Raw genomic sequence first — 20,479 nt, 5'->3', positions numbered from 1 at the left:
TCTTTGTCTGCTGGCACCTGACCTACCACCTAATCCTATACTCCTATCTCTAGTATATTGTCGTATGAAGTTACCATCACTCAGACCTTGGAGTGAGCACCTGTTATAGGCACTAAAGGTGAAAACAAAAGAAGGGGGCACCCACAATATACCTGGGAGAGTCAGGTCACATTTAGTCACTCAAGAATATTTAAAAGCTTTCTGTGCCTTTGAATATAGTAAATATGCATAGGAAGAAGGACAGATGATCAGATTAATGGATAGATTAATCCTAAAATAATTCAAAAAGAATAATGTAAAACCACTCCCACTTGGCTTAGTTTGTGAACTGGTAGAAGTGGCAGCAAATGGAAGAACTAGCCCAGAAATGTGGTGAAATCCAACTTGGGTCCTATAACTACACTCTCCTAGAGGGCTCAATTACAAATAAAAAGACACAGGATGGTAATGTATATGCAGTTTTATTTGCCTTTCCGTGTCTGGCTCAATAGTCTCCTAGAATATTTTTTCTTGATGGCCTCAAGTCCTACTCTGGATTGAAGAATCGCCTTGGGATGTCCGTTGTGCTCAGGAAAATGCTCAGTTTTTGGCAATGACCTGAAGGAAAAGCCAGTTATATCCACAGTCAGTTACTTCTGCCCATCTCATTTCTTTTTTTCCCCAGGGCTTCTAGTTGAGTGTGGCCCCATACTGGGTTTATGGGAAGTCAAGAGGGTTGGTGGGGCAGAAAGTAGGTCTCTGCTCTGTCAGGACAATTCAATGTTATAAGGCATACACCCAGGACTTAGTGGCAAGGACAGACTTTGAAAGGGTTGTGAATCAATGTTCATGCCACAAGAATCCAGAATGTAATTGTGAGTCTCTCCTGCTAGGTCAGTATAGGTAGAGACTCTCCTAACCCTCGAGTATGTTTAAAGACGGAAAACCTCTTTCCAAAAGGTAGAGGAATTCCCATAATGCCCTTAGAAAGATCTCAACAGAGAAAATGTTAATGCCTCTCCCGTTGTCCAGGAGCATGCAGGCCTTATGAAGATGTTTTTCCCTTGGCTTCGACTCAGGATAGCACTGATATATGCCTGGTTCAGATCTTGTTACTGCCATCTTACCCTAAGCAGTAAACAATATAGTAAAGTCTGCTTTATGGGTATGTGAAAGAGTACTCGGGATGGCGGCATTATTGAGGGAAAGTGCACTATGGAGGGAAGAGAAAAGAGTAAAACATAAATGTAGCGAGGAAGGTGATGGTTTGTCCTGCCCAACTTTTGCTCCCCAACCCAGCCAGTGTGTGGGTCTCCAGGTGACCCTGCGTCAACTCATCATTTGAGAGAACTCACATTGTTTATCCAGGAGATGTAAGCAGATACCCTGGTGAAGACTGTGGGCTTCTTGGAGACATTACATCCCTGGCTGGAAACGAAGCTGGTCACTCCATGGACAGCATATTTGCCATTCACCAAGCAGTGGAGGGGGCCTCCAGAATCACCCTGCAGAGAGGAAAACGAGACTCTTAAAGTTCTAGATATTTTGATCTTTGGGCCTTTGCTTTTGCTTGCACCCTGCCCACCCCCTTCTCTGTAAAATCCTGTACAGTTTTGAAGTTCCAATTCGAATCACCACTTTCTTCATATTCCCACAATCATGATGAATCTTTTTTCTTTCTGAACAACCATAATTTATTTCTACCCTCCACCTCCCCACACACACTTATCTATGAGCTTGAGATAGGAACTATGTCTCGCTGATATTTTTCCTTTCCATGATGCTAGCATAGAACTTCGAACATCTTAAGCTAAATAGCTTTTATTGACTTAAATTGAACCTGGGGTGGGAGAAGTAGGGTGTTCTAATGACTTCTTTATCCCTAGCATTTAGACCAACAGGTCTAATTAGACAATGTTTAGACACACGTAGGTAGTCAACACATGTTAAAATAAACTGGGGTGAAGAGGAGTAGTGGTTACATGATTAGGCTTAGAATCAAAAGAACCTGGGTTAATAGAATATGATCTTGATACTCTTCTTCCTACCCAGTTCCAAGAATGCCAGTTCTGTGTAATTCCAGACATAAATTTGGAAGATATTTCTCTGGAGACTCTGACCAGCACAAGAGTGAAGACCTAAAGATACTGACATTGGAAGTTCCCCAGTGAAAAAGCCTAGCCACATCATCTGACAAAGCGGTACACTATAGATGAATCCCACCTAAGACTTAGAGCTACCTATCAGCTTTTTGCTGCCCCACTCTGAAATTAGAGCAGATGGTCAAGGATTACAAACATTTGAAGAAAGCCTCTAATATAAAAATAAAGATCAAAACGGACAAATAAATAACGACAAAAAATGAAGGCAACCAAGATTATTCAGGGAGAAGAAACAAGCAATAAAGCTATGATTAATATTGCATCCATGATATAAGAACAGCATGCTATTAAACAACAGTCAGAAAACAAAAGGAGCCTTTGGAAATTATAAATATAATAGTAGAAATGAAAGACTGGAAAGGCTGGAAGATAAAGTAGAACAAACAAAATATAGAGAAAATAATAAAACGAGAGGACCAATTTAGGAGGTAAATATGTGAATAACAAATTCTAGACGGATAAATAAAAATGGAGGGGAGGAAATCATCAACAAATAAACATTTTCAGAAACAAAACTCTGGAGTTTCCACAATGAAAAAAACCTAGTAAATGTCCCTAATGATGAAAGCAAATAGACCCATACCAAGACACTGAACACTAGGAACAAGAGAAGATAAAATAGGTCACTTAAAAATTAGTGGAGAGTGAGTTGAATTAGCAATAAGTTGAGTATATATTACACAAATAAAAAAGACAATTATTATTTTCAGGGAAAACAAAGTTATGCAGGAAATAAAAAGTAATCCTAGAACACATAGTTTGGTTATGAATAGTCTTTTACATAGTTATGATAAACAGTAAATGTTAATCTAATCAAAACTTATTTTGGGAGGTTGAGGTGTTGATAGGAAAAGTTCATGCTTAGGGGGCAAGTGTATATCTGTAAAAGGAAGAGCGATGCATATCTCTCATGATGCCTGAACTGAAAAATTAAGTAGTGATTTAACTATATATTTTTAGAGAGGTATAGATGTAGCCACCAAAAAAATAAGCTGAAAAAAGTTGAAAGTGGTCCCTTCTGGGGAGTGGGAACTCAAGAGATAGAAGGAAGATAATGACTATTCTTTTCCGTTATTAAGCCACATAGTTTTATTTGTTACTTTACACACTTTAATGCATATAGCTTCAATAAAAACTCAAAAAAACCCCAAAAAACAAAAAACAGGGAAAAGGACCAAAAGTTCAAACTGGGGATAATTCTTTAAAAAAGGAACTAGCTGTACTCTAGTCAACTACTGTTTAGGAAAAGAAGATGTTTTCTTTAGATTATTATACTCAAAACAAATAAAACAACCTAAATCTCTTCCACTCAAATTCTAACAGGGGATTAAGAGTATTTCTGGGCTAGAGGACAGGAAGGTAATTGAATTGTTTGTAATACTTTTCTCTTATGCTAATTGACCTGAAAAGAAGCAAAGGCTCTGGAGAGCTGAAGGGAGTGGCTGAGGATTTTAGGGCAGAAGGAAAAGCTGGAAAAGGACTCAATGGGAGTAGGTGGATTGAGGTCAGAGTAGCTCAGTGAATCCACTCTGAGGCAAAGGGTTGGGAAGCCAAAAGTCTGAAAATCCACAAGGCACTATTTGGTAAATTCCAGTGGGAAGGGACTCGAAGACACAATTGTCTCAGAGAACTGTCAATGTGGAGTGCCAGCCAGAAGAAAAGTATTCCAGTTTTTCAGAATTCAAGACCCTGAGAGACTGAGCAGAGGAAAGTGAATTAACTCTAAATGGTTAAATCTTAAGTAGTTATAGGTGAAACTGGCTGGTGAAAACCTGGAAGAAGTTGCCTTATGCATTAGTCTCTCTCTCTCTCTCTCTCTCTCTCTCTTTTTTTTTTTTTTTGCCCCTACTTGCATGTAGGATTCTTAGGATACAGGACTCTTTATGTTTTAACACTGGGAAAGTCTTGAGAAAACTAAGATGAGTTGGTCCTTACTTCCTTAATTCTAAATGCTCACACATACAAAATCTTTTGATTCTATTATTTCAGCTAGCTTACCAGCCTCCTGCGGGCTTCTCTTCTTCTTCCAGTAATCCTGGACCTTGCCTTTAATGGGCAATCCTATCATTTTGCCCCAGCAATGCAGGAAACCCAGTCCTGGATTAATCCATTCCCTACAACTGGGTCTTTGAGTAAAATGGAATGAATCATATACCCGCATGTTTACTGCGTGGTCTGTCGGTAACATATCAGTAATCTCAGCCTATCAGTAACATTTTGGAGACCAATCCTTCTCCCATTCACTTTAGTTAATCCAAGCCCTTATGATCCTTGCCTCTTCGTTTTCAGCATCCAATCTGACTCCTAGTTCTTGAGTAAATAGAAACAATAATGCAGAACACCTGCCAACTTCCAGCTACCCAGCATGCACACTCTTTCATGTTCATGCACATTTTGGTGTCCCTCTTCCTGCTCAAAGCCAGCTCCATCTGTGCTTTTGATTCCATCTTTTCCATCTCCTCTGCGATCTCGTGCCATCTATTCATTTCCCCTCCAAACACTATAAGATTCTTTCCTCTGCCTATTTCACACTTTCAATTGTCTTAAAAGATCTACCCCGCTCCTTGACTCTTAAAGTTACCAGACTATTTTTTTATTGTTGTTTTATCCAAGATTCTTGGAAGAATATTCTACATTTCTTGCTATGTTTTTTATTACCTCTTCATTCCTTACCCTTTGTCAAGATTCTGCCCTTATCATTCCACTGAAACTGTTCTTGCCATAGTTCCCAGTGACTCACCCACTGACAAAGTAGTCTCTTTTAGTTATCTGCTTTATCTTCTATTGGCCCCTGGCAGCTCTGTTTACTATGTGGTGACCTATCAGTATTTTCTGAGATTTTGTAAAACCCTGTTACTACATTTTTCTCTTGCCTCTAATCCCTCTTAGATCTTTATGGATTCTTTGTTCTCCATCTATCCCTGAAGCACTCAAGTATTTATGTTATTATAGTTCTTTTTCCAACTCATTGTTTTTTCCTCTTTCTACCAGTTTTCCCTTGTAGGGAGGTCTCATTTCCTATTAAGAGTATCTCTAGCCCAGGTCTCTCCCCCAAATTCTACTTTCTTTATACCTAATTTCTTACCCATTTAACTATACCTGAGTGTCCCACAGGAATCTCAGACGCAACTTATCCAGAATCAAACTCATCACCTTTCCTCTCAAATACTATAAATCTTGTCTCATTTGAGGGAGCAAACCCCTCTTCTAAATCACTTAAACAGGATGCCTGGAATTTATTTCATAGTCCCTTTCTTCCTTCCTCTCCACTGCCCTAACTCAGGCCCTCAAATTTCTTGCCTGGATAATTACAATAGTCTCCTAAGCAATCTTCTTGCCAATCTTGCCTTCTTGAAAAACATGTTTACCCTTCATCAGAGAGCACTTCTAAACAGCAAATATGATCATGCCATTCTCCAGTTTAAAACTCTTCAATGGTTTCCCAGGGTCTATGTGGTAAAGTTCACGTCAGCAAGCATGGCATTTGAGGCCCTACGTCATGTGGCTCCTACTTGCCCCAGTGTCATCTCCTGACATTGTCTAGTATGGTGACAGTTTATGTTCTAGCCCAAGGGGTCAACAAACTATTTCTATAAAGGGTCAAATAATAACTACCTGATGCTTTGCAGTCATATAGTCTCTGTTGCAGCTACACTCTGTGAAAGTAGCCATAAACAATATTTAATGAACAACTATGGCTGTGTTCCAAGAAAATGTTTTTTTAATGCACATTAAAATTTTACATTTGTGTACGGCCATGCTACCCTGAACAAGGTCCCATCTGATCTCGGAAGCTAAGCAGGGTCAGGCCTGGTTAGTACTTGGATGGGAGACCACCTGGGGAGACCAGGTGCTGCAGGTGAAAAAAATAAAAAAATTAGGGGGTTGTAAGCTGACAAAGTCCTCGCAATCTGTGAGGTCAACCAAGGTTTGCCTCACAGATTGCCTCACCTTTTGCCTCGCCTAAAAAAATAATAATAATAAAATAAAATAATTTAATGAGTATTACACTAAAAAAAATTTATATTTGTCACATCATGACATATTATTCTTTTATTTTTCCTCAAACATTTAAAAATGTAAAAACCATTCTTAGCTTACAGGCCAAATAATAACAGGCAGCTGGCTGGATTCAAAGGCTCGTGAGTTCTGATCTCTGTTCCAGTTAGCTAGCTGTAGGGAACACTCTGTAATTCTCTACGCGTCCCACCTAGGTTCTTGGCCCATGCCTTTCTTTATGCTGTTCTCTCTCCCTGAATATGGTTTCCCCTTTCTCCTGTTTAACCTTCAGGACTCACTACAAACTTCACTTTCTCTGGGAAAGCAAGTCTTTTCTGACCCAAACAGGTAGAGGTAAGTGCCTATTTTTTGGACTTCCATATCACCCTATGCATAGCTTTATTATAACACTTAACTACATTGTATTACAATGTTCTATCATATCTCTGTTCTCCCCATTTCTCTACTAGACACTGTTTTACTCACACTTATATCCCTAGCATTTAGCACAGTGCTTGACAGTAGATAATTAAGAACATTTATTAAACTATGCATCAAGAAATCTGTAAGATGGTATATTGCTGATTGATCCTGTATAAACAGAACATTCTGTTTATTATATGTAAGCTATTATAAAACTATTTTATGTACTTTTCCCCTACTGTATTCACCTGTATGTGCTGCTGTAAATACTACTGGGGTAAAAGGATGGTGGCGGAGGAGCTACAAAAAATTTGGATTGGTGGGATGGGAGCTACCTTATACAAAATTACAACCACCACTTTAGGCCCAGCTCCACTGATCCATAAATATCTAGGTCGTGAACAAATTCTAAAGAATACACACATATAACAACATACAAATGTTGGGCCACATACAAGCTTTTGAGGTGAGGGCATTAGGCAAGATGAATTTTAAGGTTCCAATCAACTTTGAGATCCCGTGAGAATAGAGTTACTAGCACAGAATCATTCTCATTCAGACACCAGAGTAGAAAATTGAGTCTATACATGGGGCTGTGTGGAATAGTTGGTGAGGAAAAGGTGGGGGGTGGTAGACAGACAGAGAGGGGAGGAACCTGGAGTGGGACTTTTGACACTTCCTACATGTGTTCACCTGGCATCCAGAGCGAACTCCATCTCCTCCAGCGCACACCATGGTGTTCTTCACAGTGGAGCCCCAGTAAGAGGTGCTGGAGCAGATGGCATAGCTCACAGAGGGCAGGTAAGCCTGCTGCAGGGTCTGGGCCAGCTGCCCATTGGCTGAATAGGACACACAGCATTAGAGATCAGGCCTAGATGCTCGCCAGGGGGAAAACCTTCACACCCTCCCAAACCTTCTCAAGCTCTGGTAAAAGCTGAACTCAAGGCAAGCTTCTTCTCTCTACCCATTGCATGTCATAGATACTCATCTTTTCTTTCTTTATATGGAATCTATAGGCCCCTTCTTTTAGGGAGTCACCCTTGATTACCATTCCCAGGCTCCAAACCACTAATTCTACTCTTGCTTTTTTTTTCTTCTTTAAACTCATGGATAACTTAAGTAACTAGAATGGTCTTATTTGTTGATAACTTATCTGTCTGTCTTGCTTCCTCCTTACACTTTAAAACTCCATGAAGCAGAACTGGGACTGTGCACAGTCGTTTCCATTTCTTAAGAGCTTGATCCAGGTTTTCTTTACCTGGCTCTTTGACTTTTCAAAGCCTTTGCACGTGCATTATTTCCTTGGATCCTTACAACAACCCTGTCATGTTATAGATCAGGAAATCGAACCACAATGACATGAAGTGAACTGAGAGCAGAGCTGGATTAGAATTATGTCTCTCAGCTCCAGGTTTTCCCAATAGACTGGCTGCTCAGAGCAAGGCCTTGCCTCTCCTCCAGAGCTCAAATACTGCCTGGTGGCTGACACACTTCCACATCAGGCCTAACATCTCCATCCTTCTTAACTATCTCTGCTCATAGCCTCTCCCACCTTTCTATGTTATCTGAAGGACATTCCCTACCAGAAATCTTCCTATGAAGAGCAGAAGAGAGCTGAGGCCTCCTCTGCCTTGACTTCTCTGGACCTACAGCTACCCCTGGTTCATTCATTCCAACCCACAGCCCAGTGACTGTCCATGGAGATAGTACAATGGTATAATGACCACCAAGTGGGAATCAGAATACCTAGTTTCTGGTTTCAGCTAAGTCGTTACTACTTAGTCATGTGATCTTGTATAAGGTCTTTAATTTCTTTGGGTCTCAGTTTCCTCAGTATAAAATGAGAGGCTGGTATATAATACTCTCTGAGGTAAGTTTTTTGTTTTATTTTTTTTGTTTTTGGTTATAAGAGTCTATGAATCTCTGACTTGATTCCATAGCCTGTTCTTAGCTTGATTTCTTGTCTGTTATTTTATCTCTAGTTCCTTTGGTTTCTGGTCTCTGTATACCTAGGACCATAGAAAAATGTGCCCCAGACACTCAGCTAATCAAGGTCCATGTGGTGGAGGGTGCCTATGTAGGTGACTTACTTCTGGTCCTGCCCCAGCCTGTGATGTAGCAAGGACTGTTGTTAGCCAGGATGGTTCCCTCCTTTGGCAGAACACCCAGCGCGACATAGCTGTTGAGGGTAACACTCTGGGCCAGGCGCAGCAGCGCGATGTCATAGCTGCAGGAGGTAAGGACACTGCTCACTTGCGGGATAAGGCCCTTCTTCAGGTAGGCCCTCACTGAGTCTTTGTATCCCCATAGAATTGGAAACCAATGATTTTGAAGAAGGAAGGGGCTGATTTCTAAGTCTTAAACTTGAAACATCATAGATCTGAATTTAGGACATTATATATTTAACAGCACCTGCTGGTGAAGTCTTGGTGTTGTAGTCTATCTCTGATTCCTGCAGCCCAGGGGAGTGGAGCTTACATCTTTCAGTTAGGAGCGAGGAATCAAGAAGGAGCAGAGTGGTGTGATCATGGTAGCAGAGAAGAGTTCTCAGAAAAGAAAGATATAAAATTCTGAGAGCTCTGTAGAAATATCCCAATGACTTGAAACCATCCCAACCCCCACATTCTATAGAACTGACCGCCATTTTAACTACTTCCTTTCCAAAAGTGCCCAGCTCAGGCCTGCAGGATTTTTCTCATGAAAGATTCATTTTAAGAAATTTACTTTTGCTGATGGAGTCTATTCCATAAAATAAATAATAAATAACAATACAAAAAGAAACATGAAACTCTGCAGAAGAGGAGCTTCAGGTGATCCAATCGTGCAAACCAACCTAGATCAAATAAATACCAAAAACCTTCAAAAATTCTCAAGCTCTCCAAAATCTAAATTCTCAAAGTCCTACTGGATAAATGTGAAGGAAGCCAAGACCCTGTTGCTAGTTAGTTAGTTCTCCACTTCCCAGTGCAGCCTTGCCCTTACCCGGCAGCCACATTGTTGCTGTTCCAGGATGGGTGCACCACAATTTTCTGCACCTTCACGTACTGCTCGGTGCCATCGTTCTGGCTCAGGTTGTGGTCTCCAACCACCACACGGAAAGTCAGTTTGCTGGAATGAGAGAAGGAAACCCTGAGTGATCCGGAGGGCTCAAACCTTCTCTTTCCCCTTAGAGAAAAGTTGGGAAGCCATCTTATATCATATCTTTAGGACAGACACCCATCGTATCTAGCCCAAGCGGAGGTAGGATGAAAGACCCTGGATGATGAGGAAGTAACAAGCTCTCTCATTTCCTAATTCATTAACTTGTAGGAGTGACAAAACTACCATCATCTTCATTTTACCAATTTATTAAGCTAAATATAATAGGCTGAATATCTCATAACCTGGGAGAGGTGTGGTGAGCATAAATGAAATAATGGCTCTCAGCCCACAGAAGGAATTTGAGGGAAATACAAATTTCTAGACCAGTAGTTCTTAAAGCATGGTCCCTGGACCAGCAGCATCAGTATAATCGGGAAATTTGTTAGAAATGCAGATTATCAGGCCTCATCCTGAACCTACCAAATCAGAAACTGCTGGTTGGGACCCAGCAATCTGTGCCTTCTAGGTGATTCTGATACATGCTCAAATGAGAATTATTGATCAAGACAAATGTGAAAAAATTTACTAGCATTGACTGAGCACTTAAATATTTACCTACTTAACCCTCACGATAACTCTACAAAGTAGGTATTATTACTCCACTCTACAGATAAGAGAGTGAGGACTTAGAGAAATTAAGTAAGTTGTCTAAGGTCACATAGCTAGAAGAAGGTGGAATGGGATTTGAACCTGAGCTTTCCTGATGCCAAAATTTGTACTTTTTATTATATTCTATTACACTCTCACAAGGCCCCCAAATATCCTCTTAAAGTCTTGCAGTGAGTGGTTAAAGATACATATTCCTTTAGAAGAACCAGACTCTTCCCCTTCTAGGGGCTCAGAAAAGCTAGTCTGTTTTTCTCACCTGTCCACGCAGTGAGCAGCTGTCATCACCCAGTTCTTTTTGACAAGGGTCCCTCCACAGGTGTGATACCAGTTATTATTGGACAGGTACTGAAGGGAAATCTAGATGAGGGAAGAAAGGAGGGAAAGGTGGTGTGTCTTAAAAGGCTCTGCCCCAAACTACATGTCACCCCCTTAAATCCCTGCCATCTCCCAGAGCATTCTCCAACTTTCTGGGCTAGAAGTGGCAAATAGGTTTGATTTGACCTATTAATTGCTATTGATTGGTTGGTGGTGGCTACCCGGAATGGTGATGAGAAGGGGTGTGTAGATGCCTCTGGGATCAGCAAGGAAGAGTGTTTGCCTGTTTGGTGATGTTTGCTGTGTATATGGATGGGGGTCAGTGGGTAAAGGCATATACACAGAGTGTATCTGGTGTCCTCCTACTCTAGGCTGCTTCAAAGGGCTGAAAACCCAGGTTCTTCTACCTTGTTTCCTCTTGGGAAGGAAATGTAGCCATGGAATAGCTTTATCGCCCAAGCCCCACAAGCTTAGGTCTCAGAGCTTCTCCTCCAATGTTTTCAAGATATACCCCATCTCCTCGCTTCAGGGAGTATTTAGAAATACCATTAGAATGGTCGTTTTTACCATTTCATGTCTTCTTCAGTACCTCACATTACACAATAGCTCTACTCCTGAAAACTGGGGCTTAAACTTTTATAAATTGAATTTAATTCTAATTGCAGTGATTCTTCTCCAAAGTGTGCTACTCATCAGTTAATTCGCCCCTTTTACACATTTAAAATCACTTAAATCAGAGCCTAGCTGTCCTGTTATGAAAGTGGAAACTCTTTAAATAGCCAAAAAAAGCAACATGCTCTACTTAGGGGTAGAAGTGCGCTTAAATGCATGATACACACTGTGTGGAATTGTGTGTGTATGTGTGTGTGTATGTGTGCCCATGAAGGTATGTAGAATCTGAGGTGTGGGTCTGGCACACAGTCTGTTAGTGTGGCACAAGTGGGAGTGTAACTGTGGTATGTGTCTGGGTGTGCGCCTGGGAGAGTGAGTGTAGTTAGTGTTTAAATTCCCTCTTCCAAGCCTTTTGCATCTAGAAAAACCACCTAAGCCTGGTCCTATTCATCTTTAAAATCTAGATTTCGGGCATTTGGAGAGCTTCTTGTTGATAAGGACATATGCAAACACATGTAATACTATACATCGGCGCCCAGGCAACCTTTATTTTATTGGAAGTCTGGAGCTGTGAAGAAACACCCACCTGAGAGGGCCAGGAATTCTTCTTGGCCTCGGCCCCTCCAACTACCCGGGCATTGGTTTCTGGAAAGTCCTCGGTGCTGTGTCCTTTGTGGGGCAGAAGAAAAGTGAGTGATGACTAAGCATGGGGTCAGCTTAGGGTGGAGGTGGGGAGAAGCAGTCGTGCTTTGTCTGCAAATTCACAGTTCCTCCCTAATTAACGAGGGGCCCAGCTGTGAGTTCTCTGAGCCCCTTTTGAAAGCAGGAAAGTCTGAGTGCCTTCTGCTTTCCCTAGGTGTCCTCAGAACTCACATGCTATGAAGGACCTATCTCAAATCACCAGGCTAAGTAAGTAAGGCCTCAGAGGATTCTTGTGGTCTCAGCCTTGTTCAGGTTCACCCCTTGGTCGCTGAGGATGCCCCTCCTCCCCGACCACACACACACCACACACACACACACACACACACACACACGCACGCACGCACGCACGCACGCACTGCTTTGGTAGGATTCTTCAGGAGGCAAGGATGACAATGCACAGCCGGGCACCTGCTGAGGACATCTTCCTATTAATGGGGGTGTTAGGAAAGCCCAGGCTCCTGGAAGAGGCTTTTCTCTGCTTCATGAGGAACTTGCATGGAAAGAGGCCCTGAGCTTTCCTCTCATTTGTCCCAGGAGAGTAAAATTTTTGCTAGACTCACAGGCAGAATGTCCCACCTACACTGGGGTAGAGCGCAGGCCTAGACTTAGGGATAGTTTTCTGAAACCTTCTGCTCAAACGCCCCTCTCTAGAACTCAGGCCACATGACCTACTTACCATAAAGGACCAGGGTGGCTAAGACGAGGAAGCGCAGCATGTTCCCAGCGGAGTAGACCATTGCCCCCTAACCATGAAGCGAGCCCTCTTTATGCTCCTCTTATCAGCAGCTTTGCTGACCTTCTTCCTGCCAGCTGGCAGGGCTGCCGGTGGAAGGCAGGAAAAATTGCAGGTGACATGGAAATACAAATAAAAAGATTTCTTTTCAAGTAAATTAATTTATCCATTGTTCAAAGACAGGACAAGGTCAGGGTTGAATTAATCATCTGCTTTAGTTGAAAATCATCCGACAAACTCTTTTTCAGAAATAAGACAGAGAATCAAGACTGGCATTTTCCTCAAGGTGCTTCCCTCATAGTCTGTCATTGCCTTACTGTCCTCAGTGGCACTACAAGCACAGACCTATCCTGTGCACTAGGAGGTGGGGGCAAAAGGGAGTGAAGAGGGAAGAGTGGTTAGCCAGAAGAAATGGCAACATCTCCCTGTGCAAAGAGGGAGATGGGACATGACCTCAGGATGCAGGCTTAGGTATAATTGCAGGGAGGCAAAAGCAAAGTAGGTGCAGTGGAGAGAATTCTGGTAGAAGAGGGTACTAGGAAACAGGTTTGGGGAGACTCAATTGGAAAGCCAAAAAGAGAGCTCTCAGAGGAGAATGTGAGGTGGGTTAGAAGAGGGAGCCCTCAAGATAGGGAGATAGTCTGAGGGCTATGAGGGTAGACAGGGCAGGAGAAGCAGGAGGTGAGGAGCCAGCATGTCCTGCAGGAGATGAAGGGCTCTGCCCATTAAAGTCAGTAGAGGAGGAAGGAGGGAGGCGCAGTGTGCCTTGAGGGAGAGAGATGACTTTGGGTTGAGAGGCCCCAGAGCAGAAGACTATGGGTGGATGGTGATTTAGCAGAGGGAAGCTAGGAAGCCTAGAAGGAGGCAGGAAAGTCACCTGGTCCACCTAGGGGCTTTTGTTTGCTAAACAATCCAGAATTCAAGTTTCATGCCTGCAGGTGCAGGATAGGCCTGGAAAAAGCTGTTGGGAGGAGTTCTATACAAATGGTCATCTCTTTGAGGTTCTCGAACTACTTACTCATGGAAGTTGCACTATGATGCTTGGGTAACCTGGAGGGCTCCCTATCCAGTCCAACCCCTAGCATTCTAACACAAAGCAGATCCTGGGGAGGACAGCTGAACTTCGCTGGGGAACCAGGGCCTCTTTTATCATTCTTTTTCCATCTCCCTGTCTCCTATGGAGAGTAAGGAAACAGCTCTAGCCCCAAGACAAGTTGCTTAAGAAGAGGCTTTCAGGTCTCTTAAAGGTTATCGCTCAACATCACATGCTCCAAAGTTAACCTTTAAGGGCAGGGCCAGTATCACATCCATCTCTGTATCCATGGCCTAACCCAAAGAAGCCTAATCTGTATTTGCTTAAAAACCAAACTCTTTAAGACTGCACTTAAGCCCCTTACAACCAGTGCCTAATCTACATGCCCAGCATCATCTCCCACGTTGATCATACTCCTTTTTCTTTGTTCTCACTCTTAGGAGTAGACATAGACAGGAGCTTTGGCTTAACTTTGCTTTCTTTTTTTAAAATCTTTTAAAGTTTTTCAATTACAGTTGACATCAATATTATATTAGTTTCAGATATATAGCATACGGTATTTGTTTTTCTCTGTCTGACTTATTTCACTTAGCATAATACTTCTAGGTCCATCCATATTGTCACAAATGGTAAGATTTATTTTTTTATGGCTAATAGTTCATAGTACATATGTACCACCTCTTCTTTATCATTTGTCTTTTGATTGGATCATTTAATCCATTTACATTTAAAGTAATTATTTATAGGTATGTAGTTTTGCCATTTTTGTAATTCTCTGTTCCCTTCCTGTTTTCTAGCTCTCTTCTCTTGTATGTTGATGACTTTCTGTAGTGTTTTGTTTGAATTCCTTTCCCTTTATTTCTTGTATATCTCTTGTAGATGTTTTTATTTGTGGTTACTATGTGCTTCATATATACCAAGCTATGTTTATAGCAGTTTATTTTAAGTTGATGGTCATTTAAGTTTGAACACATTCTAAAATCACTACCATTTTTACTCGCTCCCTCCACGGGTATGTTTTTGTCATTATTTTTTACTTCTTTTGTGTGTTTGTGTGTATCCCTTAATTTGCTGTTGTAGTTATGCATAATCTTCCTACTTTTGCCTTTTAACCTTTGTACTAGCTTTAGTGTTGGCTAATCCACTGCTTTTATTATGTGTTTGCCTTTGTGAGAATTTTTTTCTCTGCAATATTTTCATATTTATATTTTCATTTCTTCTTTTAAAAGAAGTTCCTTTAACATTTCTTGTAATACTGGCTTGGTGGTGATGAACTCCTTCAACTTTTTCTTGTCTGGGAAGCTCTTTATTGCTCCTTTGATTCTAAATGATAGTCTTGCTGGGTAATCGTCATTGTAGGTCCTTGCTTTTCATCACTTTGAATATTTTATGCCAATCCCTTCTGGCCTGCAAAGGTTTTTTTTTTTTTTTAATCAGCTGACAGTCTGACTAAAGGAGTAACTAACTGCCTTTCTCTCGCTGCTTTTAAGATTCTTTGTCTTTAACCTTTGGCATTTTAATTATGATGTGTCTTGGTGTGGGCCTCTTTGGAAGCATCTTGTTTGGGACTCTGCACTTCCTAGACTTGTATGTTTATTTCTTTTACCATGTTAGGCAAGTTTTTAGTCATTATTTCTTCAAATAGGTTTTCAATCCCTTTCTCCCTCTCTTCTCCTTCTGGTACCCATATGGGGTGAATGTTGTTACACTTGATATTGTTCTAGAGGTTCCTTAAACTACCCTCATTAAAATTTTCTTTTCTTTTTGTTGTTCCAGTTGGGTATTTTCTGCTACCTTGTCTTCTAAATTGCTGATTTGATCTTCTGTTTCATTTAATCTGCTGTTGATTCCATCTAATGTATTCATTCCAGTTATTGTATTCTTTATTTTTAACTGGTTCTCATTTTGACTGGTTCTTCTTTGTTGAAGTTCTCACTGAAATCATCTACTCTTCCCCCAGGTTCATTGAACATCTTTATAACCAGTGTTTCAAACTCTGCAGCTGGTTGATTGCTTGCTTTCATTTTGTTTAGTTTCTTTTTCTGGAGTTTTGTCTTGTTCTTTCATTGGGACATATTTCTTTGTCTTGTCATTTTGGCTGCCTTCCTGTGTTTGTTTCTATGTATTAGGTAGTTCTGCTATGTCTACTAGTCTTGGCAGGGTGGCCTTATGTAGTATATGTTCTGTGGGGCCCAGTGGCACAGTCTCCCTGTTCATCTGAGCTGGGTGCTCTTAGGGTATCCCTTGTGTGGGTTGTGTGTGCTCTCCTGTTGTAGTTGAGCTTTGGTGCTGTTGGTATGTCATTGAGTGGAACTGATCCTCAGGCTGATTGGTTGTGAGAACTGACCATGAGTACAGTGGACAAGCTATTGAGTAGGGGCTGACTCCATGGAGAGGGATTCACTTTAGCAGGGCTCTGGTGCCTGCTGGGTCCACTTTTTGAGTGTGGCGCTAGTTGGTTGGTGCTCTGATGTAGTCTGAAGCTGGTCACTAGGTATATTGGTTCTGGAACCTCTTGGGAGGGGATCCAGTACAGGCCTAGATCAGCCACTGCTTGTGTCCAGCCTGGGGCCACCTAGTAGGAGCTACAAAGTGATCTGCAGTTGAAAGCTGCCTGTGTTGGGCGTGGAGGCACCTGGGAGTGGTTACGCTGTGAACTGAGGCCTGTTGCCACTAGTGCTGGGCTTGGGGCCACTTTGCAAGTGTGTACAGGGAATATAGAAGCCAGCCACTGCTTGTTTGGGGGTTATGGACCTTTGAGAGATTTCAGAAAAGTCCACAGTGCAGTCCCAGGCCAGTGGCTTATGTGGATTAACTTCTGAAAGAGGTTCAGGCAGGCAAGTGAACTGGGTGGGGCCAGGTCTCAGGAAATCCCCAGGGCAGAGTGAATGGTGTTAGCTAGTTTAGTGGAGACTCAGATTTAGCAATGCCCAGAACTTACAGCTGCATGTAGAGAGGGCTCAACAAAGGAAAATGGTGCCTTTGGCACTTTAGTTCCAGAGAGAGCTGCCCTCTCAGCTCTCACTCTGAAGCTAGTCAATTCAGTTCTTTCCCCTATGTCTCTGGTGCTTTTTGAGCTGCTGTCCCTCCCCTAGAGCTTAGGGCAATGTAAGTGAGTGAGCGAGTCTGTGCTTGGGCCCTTTAAGAGGATGGTTGCATCTACAGCAGCCCTCCATCTCACCCGGGCTTAGTCCCTGCTGATTTTTACAGCCACCTGTTTTAGGGACTCCTCTTTATGGCACTGATGCTCCGGGCTGGGGAGCTCAGTGTGAGGCTGGGACCCCTTGCTGCTCAGAGCAGACCTCCACAGCTGAGATATCTCTCCTGATTCTTAACCACCACATGTGGGTGTGGGATCAGCACCTTCCATGTCTCCACCCCTCCTACCAGTCTTACCATGGCTTCTTCTTTATATTCTTAGTTATAGGAGTTCCTTTCAGCTAATCTTCAGGTAGTTCTTAAGGGTAGTTGTTCTATAATTTAGTTATAATTTTGATGTGGTCATGGGAAGATGTAAGCACAGCATTTACGTACTTCACCATCTTGACCGGAAGTCTGACTTAACTTTCAAAGCACTGCGTTTCTTCTGACTAAGCAGTTCTAATTATGACTGCATTTTTTGAAATAAACACAAACATGGAAATACATGTACAGAGATGTGGGTTATAGTGCAGTGTTTTTTTCCCCCACAAAACTTTGTATAGTATAACCCAAAGCGATCTATAATTTCAATGCGATTCTGCAAAATACCAATGGCATTTTTCACAGATCTAGAACAAATAATCCTAAAATTTATATGGAACTACAAGAGAGCCCAAATAGCCACAGCAATCTTGAGAAAGAAGAACAAAGTTGGAGATGTCACACTACCTGATATCAAACTATACTATAAGGCTATAATATTCAAAACAGCATGATACTGGCATAAAAACAGACATATAGATCAATAGAACAGAATAGAGAGCTCAGAAATAAACCCAAGCCTATACGGTCATTTAATCTATGATCAAGGAGGCAAGAATATACAATGGGGTAAAGACAGTCTCTTCAATAAATGGTGTTGGGAAAGCTGGATAGCTATATGCAAAATAATGAAGATAAACTACTTTCTTATACTATACACAAGAGAAAGCTCAAAATGGATTAAAGACTTAAATCTAAGACTCAAAACCATAAAACTGTTATAAAAAAACATAGGCAGTAAACTCTATGACATCACTCTTAGTAATAGTTTTTCTGACATATCTCCTCAGGCAAGAGAAACAAAATAAGAAATAAACAAATGGGACTACATCAAACTAAAAAGTTTTTTGTACAGCAAAGGAAACCATCAACAAAACAAAAAGACAACTACCAATTGAGAGAAGATATTCGCCAACGACACATCTGATAAGGGGTTAATATCCAAAATTTATAAGGAACTCATACAACTTAACACCAAAAAAGGAAACAATCTGGTTAAAAAATGGGCAGAGGACCTGAATAGATATTTCTCCAAAGAGGACATACAGAGGGCCAACAGACATATGAAAATAAGCTCGATACTACTAATCATCAGGGAAAGGCAAATCAAAATCACAATGAGATATCACCTCATACCTGTCAGAATGGCTATCACCAAAAAATCAACAAATAGAGATTCAAGATGGTGTAGAAAATAAAGGCTGTACACATCTCCTCTAGCAATCACGCTAAAATTATAACGAAACTACAGAGCAACCAGTAGGCAGTCGTCAGAGGTCTGGCTGAAGAGAAGCTCTACAACTAGGTCACCTCAAATAACAGGTTACCTCAAAACGGTAGGTAGGGTGGAGACACAAAACGGCCAGGTCCCGCAACTGCCAGTGGTGATTAAATGGGCAGGGCTATCTTGCCTGTAGAACCCCCTCCCCCACCTGAGGTTTGAGGGGTCTCGGCTGCACACTGGGCTCCCCAGCTCTGGGTTCCAGTGCTGGGATGATAAGTTCCCACAACGTCTGGCTGTGAAAACCAGCGTAGGTTGCGGCTGAGTGAGATGGAGAGCTGCAGGAAGCAGAGACCTTCCTCTTAAAGGGCCCACATCTGGCCTTACTCACTGATGGACTCACTTGCTCTGAGCTCCAGCGCTGGGGCAGCTGCTCGAGGGGTGCCAGGGATGTGTGAGGAGGCACTGAGCTATTGGGCTTCAGGGAGAGAGCTGAAGGGGTGGCTGGCTCCTGGACAGAGGTGAAGTCAGAAGCCATTATTCCTTTATTGAGCCCTTCTCAATCCCAGCCTACAAACGTGGGCGCCATCAACCTGGATAACACACGTTGCTCTGCCCAGGGGATTCCCTGAGACTCTGCCTCTCCCAACTTGTGGGCCCACCCAAGCTGCTTCCAGTTATTTTATTCCATACAAAAGGGCTGTTTTGGCTCCTGCGGCAAACTTTCATAAAATCTCTCAAAGGCTCACAAAACCCAAAGCAGCAGTGCCCGGGCCTCAATGTGCCCAGTACCTCTTGCTGAGCAGCCCCAAACCCTGCACTAGTGGCAGCCAGACTCAGTTTTGGACTTGAACCCTTGAGGCACTTATAAGCCCAGCATGAGTGGCAGCCATAGCCATCTGTGGATTGCTTAGTGAATCATACCAGGTGGTCCCAGAAGTGCACAGGCTGTGGCTGAACTTGGCTTGCAGCTGGACCCCCTCTCAGGTCTGTTCCAAGGGGCCCCATGGCACACCTACTGCATAAGTCACTCTACTAAGACTGGGGGACTTAGGAGCCCTACCTAATACATAGAAACAGACACAAGGAGGCAGCCAAAGTGGGGAGACAAAGAAACATGTCCCACTTGAAAGAAGAGAACAAAGCTTCAGAAAAAGAATTCACCAAAATGGAGATAAGAAATATACCCAATGCAGAGTTCAAAACACTGGTTATATGGATGCTCAAGGAACTTAAGGGAAAAGTAGGTGAACTCAGTGAGAACTTTAACAAAGAGATTAAAAAAACATAAAAATGGAGGTGAAAATTATAAAAGTGAACCAGTAAGAAATGAAGAATACAAAAATTTGAGATGAAGAGTATATTATAGGGAATCAACAGAGTGGAAGAAACGGAAGATCAAATCACCAAATATAGCAGAGGAGGCCCAATCAGAATGGCAGCAATAACAAAAACTCCAAAATAATGAAGATAATATAAGGATCCTATGGGATAAGATCAAACATAATAACATTCGCCTCACAGGGGTGCCAGAAGGAGAAGAACAAGAAAATGAAAAACTTTTTGAAGAAATAATGATGGAAAACTTCCCTAATCTGGTGAAGGAAATAGACATACAATCCCAGAAAGCTCAGAGAGTCCCAAACAAGATGCACCCAAAGAGGCCCACACCAAGACACATCATAATTAAAATGCCAAAGATTAAATACAAAGAGAGAATCTTAAAAGCAGCAAAAGTAGTTACTTACCTACAAAGAGTTGTCATAAGACTGTAAGCTGATTTCTCAAAAGAAACTTTGCAGGACAGAAGGGCTTGGCACAAAATATTCAAAGTGGTGAAAACCCAGGATCTACAACCAAGATTACTCTATCCAGCAAAGCTATAATTTAGAGTCGAAGGACAGATAAAGAGCTTCCCAGACAAGAAAAAGCTAAAGGAGTTCGTCATCACCAAGCCAGCATTACAGGAGATGTTGGAGAGACTTCTTTAAGAAGAAGAAAAAATATGTAGCAAAAATATGAATAAAGAATGACAATAACTACATATCTAGTAACAAGTACTTCAAATGAAAAAGAATTAAGTGCTC

General features: G+C 41.9%; 1 protein-coding gene and 1 pseudogene across 1 annotated transcript; one reads left to right on the top strand and one right to left on the bottom strand.

The window, feature by feature from the left end:
* Positions 1–461: 461 nt before the first annotated feature.
* Positions 462–18,752, bottom strand: CELA1 (chymotrypsin like elastase 1). Its single transcript, XM_039862199.1, has 9 exons — positions 18,499–18,752; positions 12,619–12,761; positions 11,827–11,909; positions 10,570–10,670; positions 9,546–9,671; positions 8,654–8,790; positions 7,257–7,402; positions 1,335–1,484; positions 462–597 (listed from the first exon to the last, which is right to left on the bottom strand). The coding sequence occupies exons 2-9, from the start codon at positions 12,677–12,679 to the stop codon at positions 580–582; spliced, it is 822 nt and encodes a 273-aa protein (XP_039718133.1). The 5' UTR covers positions 12,680–12,761; positions 18,499–18,752; the 3' UTR covers positions 462–579.
* On the top strand, positions 5,889–6,003 carry LOC120602266 (uncharacterized; annotated as a pseudogene).
* Positions 18,753–20,479: the final 1,727 nt, after the last annotated feature.

Source organism: Pteropus medius, unplaced genomic scaffold, assembly GCF_902729225.1.
Source record: "Pteropus medius unplaced genomic scaffold, Ma_sr-lr_union100, whole genome shotgun sequence".
Taxonomy (NCBI): domain Eukaryota; kingdom Metazoa; phylum Chordata; class Mammalia; order Chiroptera; family Pteropodidae; genus Pteropus; species Pteropus medius.
This window is presented reverse-complemented; position numbering and strand designations above follow the sequence as displayed.